At 50.0% G+C, this 14,669-nt stretch overlaps 2 protein-coding genes across 11 annotated transcripts; one reads left to right on the top strand and one right to left on the bottom strand.

The window, feature by feature from the left end:
- Positions 1–27: 27 nt before the first annotated feature.
- On the bottom strand, positions 28–3,714 carry LOC122385192 (centrosomal protein of 41 kDa-like). Of its 6 annotated transcripts, none has more exons than XM_043373293.1 (7): positions 3,663–3,714; positions 3,242–3,418; positions 3,047–3,110; positions 2,570–2,783; positions 2,053–2,386; positions 1,613–1,727; positions 28–1,229 (listed from the first exon to the last, which is right to left on the bottom strand). In XM_043373293.1, exons 2-7 carry the CDS (start codon positions 3,281–3,283, stop codon positions 1,111–1,113), a joined length of 888 nt encoding a protein of 295 aa, XP_043229228.1. In that variant the 5' UTR covers positions 3,284–3,418; positions 3,663–3,714; the 3' UTR covers positions 28–1,110. The 6 variants fall into 6 exon arrangements, with proteins under 6 accessions (XP_043229228.1, XP_043229230.1, XP_043229229.1 ...); XM_043373295.1 differs by having other exon boundaries at positions 3,668–3,706; XM_043373294.1 differs by having other exon boundaries at positions 3,640–3,676.
- A 102-nt stretch (positions 3,715–3,816) lies between these two features.
- On the top strand, positions 3,817–13,889 carry LOC122385190 (deoxyhypusine hydroxylase-like). 5 transcript variants are annotated; one of them, XM_043373290.1, is made up of 7 exons: positions 3,817–4,066; positions 4,287–4,480; positions 11,344–11,674; positions 11,978–12,111; positions 12,453–12,651; positions 13,025–13,146; positions 13,508–13,889. In XM_043373290.1, exons 3-7 carry the CDS (start codon positions 11,353–11,355, stop codon positions 13,691–13,693), a joined length of 963 nt encoding a protein of 320 aa, XP_043229225.1. In that variant the 5' UTR covers positions 3,817–4,066; positions 4,287–4,480; positions 11,344–11,352; the 3' UTR covers positions 13,694–13,889. The 5 variants fall into 5 exon arrangements, with proteins under 5 accessions (XP_043229225.1, XP_043229224.1, XP_043229226.1 ...); XM_043373289.1 differs by lacking the exon at positions 4,287–4,480 and having other exon boundaries at positions 3,818–4,066; XM_043373291.1 differs by lacking the exon at positions 4,287–4,480 and having other exon boundaries at positions 4,061–4,090.
- The last annotated feature ends 780 nt before the right edge of the window (positions 13,890–14,669 follow it).

Genomic DNA, 14,669 nt, shown 5'->3' with positions numbered 1-14,669 from the left:
GATGAGGAGGAGGCATATGCGCAGCCCTGAGAACGTTTCACTGTATTGACTAGATTCGCACTGAGAATGTACAAACGTTGAGATCAAACATCACAGTCACAGTGGCCTCAGGTCTCGGTCCGCTTCAGCCACGGCCAGACCGGCAGATTCGCCACCATTCACAGATGGATTTGGGCGCCCGGTGCCAAACAACACCACGAGGCACGATTATCGGCCTGACTTTCCCTGGGAATAGACCACTACGGGCGGTAGTATGTGGATGAGCCGCCCAGTCAGACTGAGCGTTACTGGACGGAGTCGGCGTATGTGTGGACGGAACCCGTGCGCGCGTCTGTGGATGGTCAGTCAGTGTACCGTAAGGTGGGGCTATTTGAGACAGTGGGGCTATTTGAGACAGTATTTAAAATCGTTATAAAATAAAAACCGTTTGAAATTTTTGCTTAATTTTTGCTCAGGCGAATTTACTGCTCGATTCCACACCTTCCTGAGCAAAAATATCACATAAAAATCAAACGCTCTTCATTTTATAGCGATTTTAAATACCGTCTCAAATAGCCCCACTGTCTCAAATAGCCCCACTTTACGGTATTACAAAAATGAAGTCAATGTGGGTGTCGGGATTCAGTGTTTGGTTTTGGTGTGACTCTGCGTCAGTATCTTGATTTGTGGACGGAGTCGATGTGTGTGTATGGATGGGTAAATGTGTCCGTGGATAGGACGTGTGCCCATGGATTGTGAAGTGTTGTGTAGCGTCTCACCATCCAACCAATGTCAAGATCAGAGTCGGTCCATGCGACCGATATCACCCCGCTGCACTGAAAACGTGTCGCGGGGAACCCCGATTGGTAACTTCTCTGAATGTCCCGCCCCTGAAATGAGGCGAAAAGCCAACAAAATGAACACAGAGTTCGTCCCAACGATAACTGGGACGTCGCTCCAACAGCTCGCTCTCACACAGCCGCGACAGCCCACCGATCTCGTATCCTTGCTCTCGCGAGCCTTCTCACCAGCGAGATCCCGATAGTTTTGCCCCATACCTCGCAGCTCAGTCTCAGTTGTCTGGTGGAGCGCGACCATTCGCAGTGCCTCCGGCCGCCGCGTCCGTCCGCGCTACAGCTTCCAGCGCGGCCCGTCCATGGTGGTGGATTTGGTGGCCGGCCGGGCCGCACGCAGGTCCGAGGAGTGCACGGAGCGTGTGGACCGACTGCTGGCGGCGCCCCGCGGCGACTCTGTGTGAACGGAGGGGCGTCAGCGGTACGGCAGGATATACACTACACAGGGTGGACGGTCCTGCTATGGTGGGAGGGTACGATGCCGACACGCGGATGAAAGAACAGTACGAACGGGCCGAATAACTTATAGGAAAGTAATACCGCATATAATATGGCCAAAAGTAAAGTATATGAATGGCTGATGGTAAAGTAATGAAAAAACAAGCAAATGTCACAGCTCACCCACAAGCTGTTGTGTATTCTTATGCTCTATCTACTAATACCGGAAAGCGTGGCAATGGATAAACATCGCTCTCCGCCACATATTCACGATAGCCCCTGTAATCCAGCCCATACACGTCCAGCTGTGCCCGGACGGATTTCCTCTCCCCCTCACTGACCGATGGTAGTGTAGAACGTGTCCAGCGCCACGCTCAGAGCCTCGATATCGGCGGCAGTGAACCGATCCCGGTCACCGGAGGTCAGCAGGCCCTGCGGGAACTTCCTCCGAGCCACCTGACGGAAAACAACACGTACCAGAGTTAAGCAGGCTCTGCGGGAACTTCCTACGAGCCACCTGATGGAAAAATGAAAATTAAACATCAATAATTCGTTTTTGTGATTGTAGTACATACACATAATCCGAGTCCTCTGACAGTGATAGGTACTATGTGGCTTCCAAAAGAACCCGCAGTGTGTAATATGGTATAGCTCAATGCATAAAATACTTTTTCCAATGCGCAAGGCCAGCGTCACCCTGATTCCGTACAGTATCCGGCACCCAGACCCAGCAGACTGTCGCCCCCCATATCACCCTTCCCGCCTGTACCACCGTTCGTACCTTGAGCCCACCGCTGAGAATGAACACGTTGTCGTAGCCGCGCTGGGCAAGCGTGGTGGCGCAACGCTGGGCAGTAGCCTCGTCCTCGTCATAGACGACCACCAGCGCGTCCGGGGAGCGCTTGTAGCGCCACATCTCGGCCGTCTCGTAGTTCATGGTGCGCGCCAGCCGAGCGGCCGGGTAGTGGCGCGCCGTCACGATGTGCTCGCGCTCGAAGTCGGCCCGCTCGCGCACGTCGAGCAGCAGGTACGGCTGGTCGTCGATGGAGGGCGGCGCCGGGGCGGCCGGAGCGTCCCCGGCCGAGAGTGACAGCTCGCCGGTGCCCTCCACCAGACTGTCGGCAACCAGAGGGAGCTGAACGGGAGGGAACAGCGGGTGGGGAAGCTGAGCGAACCACAGGGAGCTGAGCGGGCGGTTGAGCGCGTGACAACTGACAACAGATCACAAACATTCAGCTCATATGAGGTAGCGGCAGTGGGTGCCAGGAGCGCCGATCTGCGCCCGGGACCGCCCTCACCTCTGCAGATCGGCGCGCTTCTCATGGTCGGCGTCCTTGTGCGCCGGCGGCGGGGGCGGTCCGGCGGAGCCCACCTCCTGCTGGAGGCGCGCCACCTCCACCACCAGTGTGACCAGCGTGGCCGCCTTGATGCGCCGGAACAGCTCGTCGGCGCGCACGTGGTAGTACTGCTTGATCAGCTCCAGCGCCGCCTGCCGCTTACGGACGTTCGGACCTGCGGTGAACGGGAGTCAGGGGATGGAAAACGGCCGCACAGACAACACCCCTAGCCACCACCTGCCACTGAATACAGACTAACCTGGGTTACTGACAAATGAAGAAGGCACACAACAACTGCACATCAAAGACTTTTGAAATTGATGAAACATGCAATGATCCTAGATTATCATGTGCATGAAGAATAAATGAAAACTTATTTTACACAACCAGGTGATTGCAACTGCTGTGATCTTGAAGCATTAAGGTGACCTCACCTACCTGTGTCAATTACAGGAGACACCTTCTTGTACTTCTCACAGCTTTTCGGTGGTGCTGGCAAGGGCTGAAAAAGCAAGATATTTATATTGAGGCTATCAAAGCATATCAGCAATATCTCCATAAATTTAACAGCAGCATTGAGCACACATCTCATACATGAAAATGAGATGTAATAAAAAAATAAGATATGTTTACCTTTGGTGTTGTCTGTTTTTTGGCTTGAATTCTTTGACGCATAATTGAAATAAGCAGCAGCTTTGAAATTAATGATAGAGCAATATCGTTATTGCACGACTCAAGACAACCAGTTGGATTATAGGCCTATACAGTCCAATTTATGATGATGAGTTTGACAAAGTCAACTGCCAGGGCCTGCAAGAAAGTGTGGTCATAACCTTCATAAGATAATTGATTTCAATTTGGGTCAACTATATAATCAAAACCGAAACTGAAACGGCAATCAGTTGGCAGTGGCCAGTGCTAAGTGTGAATTAGTGTCGAAGCCGCATTATTTTTCCGGTGATGCTACTTGCTTCAGTCGAAACTATGACCACCCTTATTTTGTTATTTCCCATTTTATTCTTTTATCTTGCTTAATCTACCACCCTCCTCGCACTTTACAAGCCGCCCGGCCCGCCGCGTGTAGAGATACAGGCGTTTGTTTGTTTACGTCGGTTACGTCTCAAATTCGCAGTATCACTTCAAAGCACATGATTCGGTTATTTGACGTCATGAGCTCGGCAAATCACACTGTGCTGTCTGACCCCTTTGAATATAGGTATTTGGCATCGAGAGTTCATCGAGATGAGAAAAGTTAATGAAAGTTAAAATAGCAAGTTTTGCCGTCATGCATGCAAGATAGGCACGTTTTTAATACTAAGGAATTCAAAAACCTTTCATCTGTTTTCCAACTTTTCATTACGTCATTACATTTCTAAAACAATAAATTGGATGTCTTCCGTCATCGTGATCGTCCGTATTCGCCGCGGGGATTCCCTTTTACATGGGTGGTGTCCTTTGGTGAGTATGTGTGCTATCTAGTTGGTGCTTATTATTTGCTTAGTAATGTATAGAATAAGATATTTTTCTGAGAAATCCTTCCTAGTTTATCATGAGTCAACTGTCTGTCAGTATGGTACCAGGTCTTGTCCTTGTCACATCATTTGGATCACATTTTTTCGGCCAATAAAATAATGGTGTATTTTCTCCCTTATGTTTTTATTTCACAAATTTCTGGCAGTTCTCAGGATGTTGCTAAGGGCTGATGCAACCTCAGACTTTATTCTACAACTTAAATGGTTCAAGAGTATGCTGCTGGTAACGTGCAAGGCATGAAACATCTTTGATAGGAGTTATATAACAACTGACACAGAGTACAGACTGTCTGAGATCGGACGATGGTGAAAACAGGGCGCGTGGGGCGATTTAATCAAGGTTCGTGATATTCACACGTGACGTTTAGCATGTATGTAGAAGGCCCACGGAGGGGAGAAGTCCTAAATGTCACGTGACTAATATGCCCTCCGGAGTCCTGCGCCCTGTTTTCACCGGCGTCCCTGAGATTGAGATGTTTCTTTGGGTGGGAAACGACATACTAATGAAAATAATTATTCACTCTGACCCTCAATTTTGAGAGCCATTTCCACTCACAATTTTACAGTGAAAAACATTTGTGTGCTTACCTGGTTTACTTACCTGGTTGGGTTCCAATGTCCGACTGTGAGGGAATGGCAATTTAGGAAGTTGAGGCAGGGAGTGGACTACGGAACCCCAGAAACATAAGGCGCGCCAAACAGTAGTGCTGGAATGTCCTATGAGCACAATCATAAATAAACTGTCTGGAAATGTGCGCCTCACAACAGTAATTGACATGTAGCATATACTAGTTTCCTAAGATGAGACAGTAAGACATGGTATCAGCCATTACGAGAAACAGTACAATGAGTCATTCAGTTCACTGTCTAGTTTTCCTTTAAATCGCGATACATTGTCCGCGCATACAGCTTCCGCAGAGAGAGAGTTCCATACAGATATACACCTACGAGAGAACGAGCGCTTCCTTACATCGGTTCGCAAGGTCGAGGGAAAAATTTTGTAGCAGTGACCTCGGGTCCGAGATTGAGGAGGCTGTAAGAACAAGTCAGCTGGCTTGATGATCGACTTACCATGAAAAATTTTCCAGCATTGAATGAGGTCAGCACGGAGCAGCCTTCCCTGGACCGAGTAGAGGTTTAGGGCTCTCAGTCTGTCACCATAGGATAAGGACTGCATACCGGAGATGCGTTTAGTCCATCTTCGCTGCACACTTTCCAGTAGCTTAAGGTCCTGGACATATCCGGTGTTCCAGACGCAAGAACAATATTCAATAACGGGGCGTATATGTGTGGTTAAGAGAAAAAGCATAAACTTGGGGGACCGGCACACCGTCGACTTTAGAAAACTGTATGCTAGCCCGCCTGCCCTGTGAGTGACTGATCTGACATGGTCATGAAACTTCAGGTCCGTGTCTACCAAGACTCCCAAGTCCTTAGCCGAAGAAGCGTGTGGGATGTGATTGCCATTGAGGATGTAGGTTGGGACAGGTAGTTTCGATGAGGATCTAGGGAAACGCAGTACAACACACTTTGCCACATTCATATGCAGTCCCCACGAGTCAGCTGTAAAGTGGAGCTCGTCAATATCACGTTGCACATCTGCTTGGCGTAAAGCTGTGGACGAAGTAGGGTGATTAACACAGGCATACACTTTGAGATCATCAGCAAAAATTTTGTAATTACATGCGAGCTGTGCGCCAACGCTGTTAATATATATAAAAAAGAGCAGAGGGCCCAAAACGGATCCTTGCGGCACGCCACTCAGTACCTCTCTTGTCTTGCTCAGCACACCATTAATACTTACTCTCATATGGCGGGAAGTCAGAAAAGAATGTATCCAATGTAATATGTTACCATCAACCCCTATGCATTTCAGCTTGGATATCAATATGCTATGAACGACGACATCAAAGGCCTTGCTAAAGTCGAACAAGATTACGTCTATAACGCCTCCCTCGTCAACACATTTTGACACATGGTCATACACGAGTAGTAACTGGTCCATTGTGGATCTGCCGGAACGAAATCCAAATTGGTTAGGAGATAGAATGTCATTGTTCTCCAAGAACACAGTGAGGTGATCAGCAATGATGCGTTCTAGGGTTTTGCCACAAACAGAGGTTAAGCTAATGGGACGATAGTTAAGCGGATCGTAGCGTGGTCCTTTCTTAAAAATAGGAATAACTGCTGAACGCTTCCAGTCGTCAGGCACAACCCCCTCTGCTAAAGAGCGGGTGAAGATAGTGCACAGAGGGTAAGCGATGTGTGGGGCACACTTGTTCAGCAGCAGGGGATGCAGATTGTCAGGTCCCATAGAAGAGCTGCAATCTAAAGAGTGCAGGGCTTTGAGAATGGACTCAATCGAGAATGAAATGGGGTCAATGACACAATCAGCACGTTGGTAGGGACGAGGATTGGGAGGGGCGACCGACGAGTACACGGAGGCAAACGAGGAAGCAAACACCTCGACCATCTCACCGGGTGCGTCGGTGAGCTGTCCTGACTGGAGTCTGATTGGACCGACTGAGGGTCGACCCACCTTCTTCCGACGAATGTAAGTATGTATAGCCTTGGGATTGTCTTTGGATTGAAGGAAGAGGTTCTCCTCATACTCTGCCTGGCGAGAAACCGCAAAGCTCCGGTAACGGTTGTTGACAGACTTAAAGGCAGAATATGCGGCAAATGACTCGCTAGAGCGACGACCAAGACGCGACCTGACGTTCTTATAATGCAACCAAGCTGAGTGTCTTTGGTTGATCAAACTGTTTGGAGGCCGCTTGAGCCAAGGGGGATTGTCATCACCACGCTTTGGTATCACTGGTACAAATTCATCGGTAAGTTGCTGAAGGATACCAGCAAAACGTTTAAAGGAGCTATCTGCGTCTAAATGGGCCAATTCAAAGTCCCAATCAATAGAGGCTAAGTGGGAGGATATCGCAATATAATTACCTTTAAACCAATGCTTGTGCTTGGCACCGGTAGTCATACTAGCGTCTGGTACATCCAGAGAGAAGGCATATTCAAACTTGGTGGGGCTGTGGTCACACCCAGGGATAGGAGGGAGAACTTCTACCTGCCCAATTCGATCTGACTCAGAGGTGAGGACGAGGTCTAGTATGTTTCCGGACCTCGGGAAGGTAGGTTCTCGTACCCACTGGTGTAGTCCAAGCGAGGAGAATGCGTCCAAGAAGGAGTGGTCGGTAGCATTGGATGCTGTCGGAGGGTCAGAAAGCCAGTTGATCGAGGGAAGGTTGAAGTCACCAAGTAGTATGACCTCTCCGTCCGAGCAAAAGTCATTGATGAGGCTTAGAACTGAGTTGTTTGAAACAATCGAGTACGAAGGAGGTCGGTATACAAGAAGACAATACACATTGTATGCGGTAAGGTGCACTGACAGCGTGTTTGGTAGGGGTCTGCAAAGGGAGTCAGTCATAATGTGTTCTGCTATGTATACACATACACCGTGTTTGGCGACGCTTCCTGCAGTGTCATTTCTCAGAAGACTGTAACCAGGGATTGTTACAAAGGAGTCAGCTATTTTGGGTAACAAGTGGGTCTCAGTAACACAAATTATATCCCATCGGTCTACGGTTGCAGTGTGGTTTAAAAGGTGGAGCTTTGATGACAGGCCATTTATATTAACATGCACGATTTTTAAAACTGTTGTGGCACTAAGTCTGGGCTGATTCACTGTAGGGGCATTCCACGTCAAATCGAACAAAAATCGGCTGTTTTGCACCTTACCATCAGCGATTTCATTATAAATTTGTGAGCGAGTTCCTGTGTGGCACCGGACATTACATTGATGTTTTTTTGCACATTCTGACCACAGGTCTTCTAAATATAGGGCATCCAATTTTTACAAAATGTTGCATCTTTATATTTTTGAGCGACCATAACTTTGGTTGTACTTGTTTGATTTGAATGAAATAAACCTTACTGTTTAGGTAATTTCTTAAGCATTTGTTTATAATTGCACCTACTTAAATATATGACCTTGAAATTTGCTTAACTCACAAATATTGAAATAGCAAAAAACACGTCACCTTCGATTTGGCTCATTTTCATGTATTTTATTGCCTACCATATTCTTAACAACCTGTGAAAAAATTGGAGTGGGCCATTCATAAGTTTTGAAGAAAATTGCACATATGCAAACGTATGTTAGCACGCGCAGTGGAGGGGGAAGAGCGAATTTCGCCCACCCCTCCTGTTTTTCGCCAATATCTCATAAGATTATTGCCAAATTAATTATGGCTACCTGTCAAGAATTGAATTGGACATCTCATCGTGCAAGCAATAAGAAAATCGGTTCACAACTGTTCTAGTAATAGCGGTGTAAAGTGAACATCCTGTCGCCGCAGCGACGCGGCGACTCGGCAGCCGGCGCCGACCGCTACGCGCCGCCTGAATTGTAGACTGTGCCGGGACGGAACGGAACGGTTCCGTCTTTACATCGCGCTCCCTACCGCTGATTACGTTCGATTCGCGTCAAATTTTGTGAGAAGACTAAGAAATGTACAGGCAATCTTATGGTGAAAGAATTTTGAAAATCGGTTGGTAAACAATTGAAATATGAACGTGTAAACACAAAATTGTGATTGCTGCGTTTCCCGCATCGGCCGAGCCCGCCTCAGCCGGCGACTTAGCAGGCCTCTAACTGCCATATTTATTATTGGATTAAGTAGAAATTCCCCATACATACTAAAAAATGTATGTTCTTTCGGATAGTGAAGATCAAAAGACGTGAAGATATCGTTGCGTGATAATGTTTTCGTTGAATTTACTTCATGATGCATTTCCACACGGCTCAAAATTCACCGCAAAATACCGTTTGCCTGAGACACTTTTACTATGGAACGTGACTGCTTGACTACGATGACTATGCATTTCCATTCTCGCAGAGTTTGGGATATCACTAATCAGCAATCATTCATTTCAGAAAGTGTACACAAGCAAGCATGTCTTGACTCTGTCTTTCAAGGTCACGCGCGGTTGCGTAATGTTGATGCATGAAAACGGCGTTTGCCGCGAAAGTTATGAATGGCCCACTCCAATTTTTTCACAGATGGTTAGGAACATTGTGACGGACATAATATGTAAAAATTACCCAAATCGAAGGTGACGTGTTTTTTGCTATTTAAATTTTTCTGTTTTAATTCAAGGTCAAATGCATTTCAAGGTCACTTCAATTTAATTTTATAATTAAAAATCAAAGCCTTATCAATTGCCTATAAGACCCTGTTAATATCATTTTGATACCAGAAAAGGAACCAGAGTTATAGCCATTTAAAAAATTGATGTGTGGCATTTTTCGCTATATTCGATGAGCTATATCTCAGCGATGCGTTATCAAATTTCGAAAATATTATACGTAACTCAGTTTTAAACCATGCCCAGTCTGCCTACAAATTTTCAGAAAAATCGAAGGGGATGACGGATTTCGGTGTTTGATTTGACGTGGAATGCCCCTGTAGGAGTGTCTAAGCACGAAGGGAGTTTCCCGGGTCAGCAGAAGGGGTGCCACCCTGGGCGTTGGTCTCTGTCCTGGGTGGGGCCTGAGGGGCGGAAACATGAGGCTGTCCATTGGCCTCTTCTCGCCTGGCTTGTCTACGGGCAAACAGCTCAGCCCTCTGGGCGTATGTCAGGTCTCGTGAGATGTAGACGCCATGGTAGTCTGTCCCCCTCAGTGTCTTTGAATTGTCTAGGACCCGCTTGCGCACTTCATCGTTCAGGAGCTTAGCTCTGAAAATGTTGGAATGACCAGGGATAGCTGTCACATCTGAAAGAGTAACTGAGATGTCCATGACACTCTGAGTGAGTTGGGAGAACTTTTGTGTGAAGTCTCTGGGTGAGCTGGCAGGAAGACCCTTTACTATGATAGAAGAGCGTCTTTTCTCTCTTTCGTTCATCTCCTGAATTTCTTTCCGGATGGCAGTTTGGTAGGCAGGATTGGGTTTGGAGGCTGAGTCAGTAGCACTTGGAAGAGGTGCTGGAGCTTGGGCTGGGACTGGAGCAGGAGCAGGTCTAGAGGCCAGTTCTGTCACTCGGTCCGTGAGATTCTGCACCGCGCTGCACAGCCCCTTCATCTGCTGGAAAATCTGATTGACTAGCTCAATCACAAGGGGTTGAGTACCACCAGTTGATGAGCCATCAGTTTCAGTCTGAATCCTGCACTTCGTGCACACAAAATTAATCCCTCTCCCACCATACTCCTTGATAGCATCTAGCAGGTTTTGGGGAAGCCCCGAACACATCTCAGAGTTGTGTACCCACATCTTACACTTGTCACAACCGATAGCCTCATTACCAGCATCATTGGAGCAAGTCATGCATGCATCCTCCGCTGAGTCCCCCTTGGGGGATCCAGAGGCGGACCCAACACCGCCGGAACCATCACCCTTATCCTTTTTCGCCACACTGCTCTTGCGCTTAGCCATATTAGCTTCCTCAGAGGATGCAAATGAGAGTTGAGACAGATATCAATAGAAGAATTCAAGCAGCCAAGCAACAGATACAAAACACCATGCAACGTACACACACAAACACAAAAATAGCCGGGGTATAAATCAAAGCCCACAGGCCTGGCGCAGAGCAGCTCAGGTAGGACAAGTAGCTGGAGCGAACTCAGGCAAGAAGCAGGTGACGAATCTAGGACAGGATGGGTGCGGACTAGCAGTACTTCCAACCAGGTGGCGTGTGCTGTAGTAGCATGCAGAGATGCAGCGTGCAGGGCGTACACCAGGCAGGCAGCACACCAGACAGCAGCAGCCAATGCACCAGGCAGCAGCACCCAGTCAGAAGTTCCAGTGGATGGTTGTTATACTTTACTTCCTACCCTACTTCCTGTACCACCCATGTGTGTAAATTTATGCTATTAATCCTTTTCCCTCTCTTTTTGGATCTTATCTTTCTCACGATTTTCCACCCTCTTATCCCCATTTTTGGTGAGGTATTGCCTTTGACACCCAAGCTTATATATAATTTTGAGACACTGGACATCAAAACCAATGACAATCAGGACATGAGAGTGTGCTGCATTAATTGGCATTGGCATGAAAATAAAAGCCTTTCAAGCTTTCCAAAATATTATTTTCTGGGTAGGTAACTCATTTTTATGCTCAATGCCTTCAGCTTGCAGTCTGTAGATTATTTTCATCCAATAGAACATGCAGGTCACTGATCACCTTCTGGCATCCACAGACCCTCACAATGAAGATCGACGAGGTGCCCTCAGCGGGCAGCGCGCCCGCGGCCCCGCTGGCCACCCCAGAGCAGCTGCGCGCCATCGGCGCCGTGCTGCGCGACCCGGCCCGGCCGCTCAAGGAGCGGTTCCGCGCGCTCTTCACGCTGCGCAACCTGCCGGGCGCGCAGTCGGTGCAGCTCATCAGCGAGGCCTTCTCGGACGAGTCGGCGCTGCTGAAACACGAGCTGGCCTACTGCCTGGGCCAGATGGGCGACCGGGCCGCGCTGCCCGTGCTCACCACCGTCCTGGAGAACACCGCCGAGAACCCCATGGTCCGACACGAGGCCGGTCAGTGGGGGCCATCGCACGGTCATCTGAGGGGACCGCGAACCTTTTCTGACAAATTTAGGTAGTATCTGTTCGATCAGAACATATCAATGCTTGGCTACGTTATATTTTCATTTAGCAATCACTTGCAGACTGCAGTTCCGGTATTCTGTCCGCCGATAACCGCCGCAGTCCGGGCGCAAATCTTCCCAAATCATCATCATCGCGCACTCAGTCTTACTCTGTAGATTCCCAACAGGTTTCGTTGAAGAAATCCCAGAGGCACCTGTGGTTGGCTGACACTTTGCTGGGCGTGTCCGCCAGGCGAGGCGATGGGCGCCATCGGTGACCCCTCCGCGCTGCCGGTGCTGACGCGCCTGTGCTCGGACCCCACTCCGGAGGTGGCCGAGACCTGTCAGCTGGCCGTCCGGCGGATAAAGTGGCTCCAGGACGAACAGGTAAGACCGGTGTGAAGGATACTCAGCTTACAGACGTTCCGACAAGAGTGCATTAAAAATATGACTGCGACGAGTTTTGACCGTCGTTTGACGGCCGCCGGTCATCGCCGTTTCCCAGCTAGCTATGTAGATAATAGATATCGTTGTCAAGGAGCATTCGTCTATTTTATGTAAATTGTAGACGAATTCCATTCCTCCTAACGCTAAGCTCTAGCTGTGATAAAGTTCGTTTCCCGATCTTTCATAATGCTTCTCGAAATGGCGCACGGATCTTTTTCCTCATTAAAATACACGTCAAGCACGTAGCCCGTCATTCTGACTCGTGCTCTCGCCGTCTTCAGAGCCGCAAGGAGCGTCTCAGTGAGAACCCGTACGCGTCCGTGGACCCGGCGCCTCCTGCCGACGAGCCGAGCCAGCTGAGCTGCGCCCAGCTGCGCGCCACTTTGCTCGACGACAGCGTGCCGCTGTTCGAGCGTTACCGCGCCATGTTCACGCTGAGGAACCGCGGCGACGCCGAGAGCGTCACAGCCCTGGCCGACGGTGGGTGACTGAGGGGGGGGGGATAGCTGGGGCGGCGCTGAGAGCGTCCCTGTCCGACAGTGGGTGGCTGGGAGGAGGGGAGGGGTGAGGAAGACAGGAGGGCAACAGCGCTGGGTGACGGTGGGTGACTGACAGGGGGTATCAGTCTGGGGGAGATTGTGGTTCACTGGCTGCCGGCGACTCGGAAGGATGCTGTCAAGCCTAACGTTTGCGTTGTGTTTAGCAATTAAACACCGCCTACGTCTTTCTTGAGGTACGTGGTTCAGTTTAGATGTGCATGGATGCTTTATGACGAAGCACGGTTTCGGTTTGCCGCTGTCCCGTGCCCTGACGCCCGCCTGTGCCCTGACGCCCGCCTGTGTCCCGCCGTCAGGTCTGCGGTGCGGCAGCGCCCTGTTCCGACACGAGATAGCCTACGTGCTGGGTCAGGTGGCGCACCCGGCCGCCACCAAACAGCTCGAGACCAGCCTGCGAGACCAGCACGAGAGCGACATGGTGAGCTCATCGGGCGGGCGTGACGCGAGGTCTGGAAGTAGCAGGGGTCGTGATGAGTCATGCTGATTCAACCGTTTTACGTGCATGTCATTGCGCCTGATTTTTGCGCTGCTGGGGGTCTGTATGGCTTTGGAATGTTGTTAAATCCCAATCAACGTGAACTTGAATCCATCATCCGTCATCACACGATGACTTTCCAGAAATATGCGTTGTGCTGATACAAATGTGAACCGCCTCATCCGGTGCAGTCTATCGGCCCACTTAGTATGCCTACCCGTAGTATGCCTATGTATATTGGTGGATGTGTCCGACTACGGCGGCCCGGCCTGCCCTCTCTCACTTCCCACCCGTCCTCCGCCAGGTTCGTCACGAGTGCGCCGAGGCGCTGGGCGCCATCGGCACGCCCGAGTGTCTGCAGCTGCTCTCGGAGTACGGCGGCGACCAGGCGCGCGTCGTCCGCGAGTCGGTCGAGGTGGCGCTGGACATGTGCGAGTACGAGCAGAGCGCCGCCTTCCAGTACGCCGACGGCCTGACGACGAGCAGCTGACGACCGCCGGCCGTCACCGCCGTATCGACCGTCCTGTGATGCTACTGGAAAGGACTCTGTCCGGTGATCTATCACTTGCGCAGATGTAACTGTCCGGTGATCATGTATCGTTCGTGACGTCACCTATAAACGCGAACATTATCCAGTCATGTCATCTTCGGACTGTGTCCTGTCATGTCATAAACGCCGACAGCTATTTCTAAATGTATACAGGGAGAGGCAGGTATCCGAGGACAAAATCGGTGTGAAGCGAATAATATCTATTTTGCCCAATAATATTTAGGTACAAAACGACACTTTCGACGCATACTTGAACAACTTAAAAATATCAGTTTACTTCATCAAATCCCCTTCATCAACGACGACGGTGGATTTACGGCCGCGGACGTGACTGCACGCGCGCACCGGAGATGTCTTGCAAATCACCCAGCACGTGCACGATGACGGCGCTTAGCGCCTCTTTGGTGTCGCGAGGTTTTTCGTTTCTCTTTCTCAACAACGCCACGCAGTTAGCACAGTGCTAAGCGCTTAGCGTGTTGTTACGGTGGTGTGAGAGAAAAAAACTAGATGCTTGGCCGAGAGTTCGGCAACGATAAGGGAGTCGGTGCTGCAGCTGGCGGCGTTTCTGGTGGTGCCGTCTGCGGGCCGCACAGCGAGCACTGAAAGTCCCGAAGACATTGGCCGTCGGGGTACCGCTCGTGCCGCGCTCCTTCGCCTACCGATGCCGAAAGTCGACTGGGAGAATCCGCTGCCCGAGTCGACGCCCGGCTACATGCAGGTGGCTTTCCCAGAGGTGTACCGCTGGGGTGACGCCGATCCTTAACCCAGTCACCTCGTGGCGAGTGAGGGATATTGTACCGGATGCCGCGCCATCCCGGGGGGGAGGGCAACGTTGACTTTCAGTTCGTTGTCAGTAATCGGCTGAGTCGCGATAAGACCGGCCAGGAGGCAAGCGTTGCGATTAAAACGCCCGCTT

The sequence above is a fragment of the Amphibalanus amphitrite genome, unplaced genomic scaffold (assembly GCF_019059575.1).
Source record: "Amphibalanus amphitrite isolate SeventyFive unplaced genomic scaffold, NRLGWU_Aamphi_draft 000211F_arrow, whole genome shotgun sequence".
NCBI classification, from domain to species: domain Eukaryota; kingdom Metazoa; phylum Arthropoda; class Thecostraca; order Balanomorpha; family Balanidae; genus Amphibalanus; species Amphibalanus amphitrite.
The sequence above is the reverse complement of the archived record's forward strand: the minus strand, read 5'-3'. Positions and strand labels throughout refer to the sequence as shown.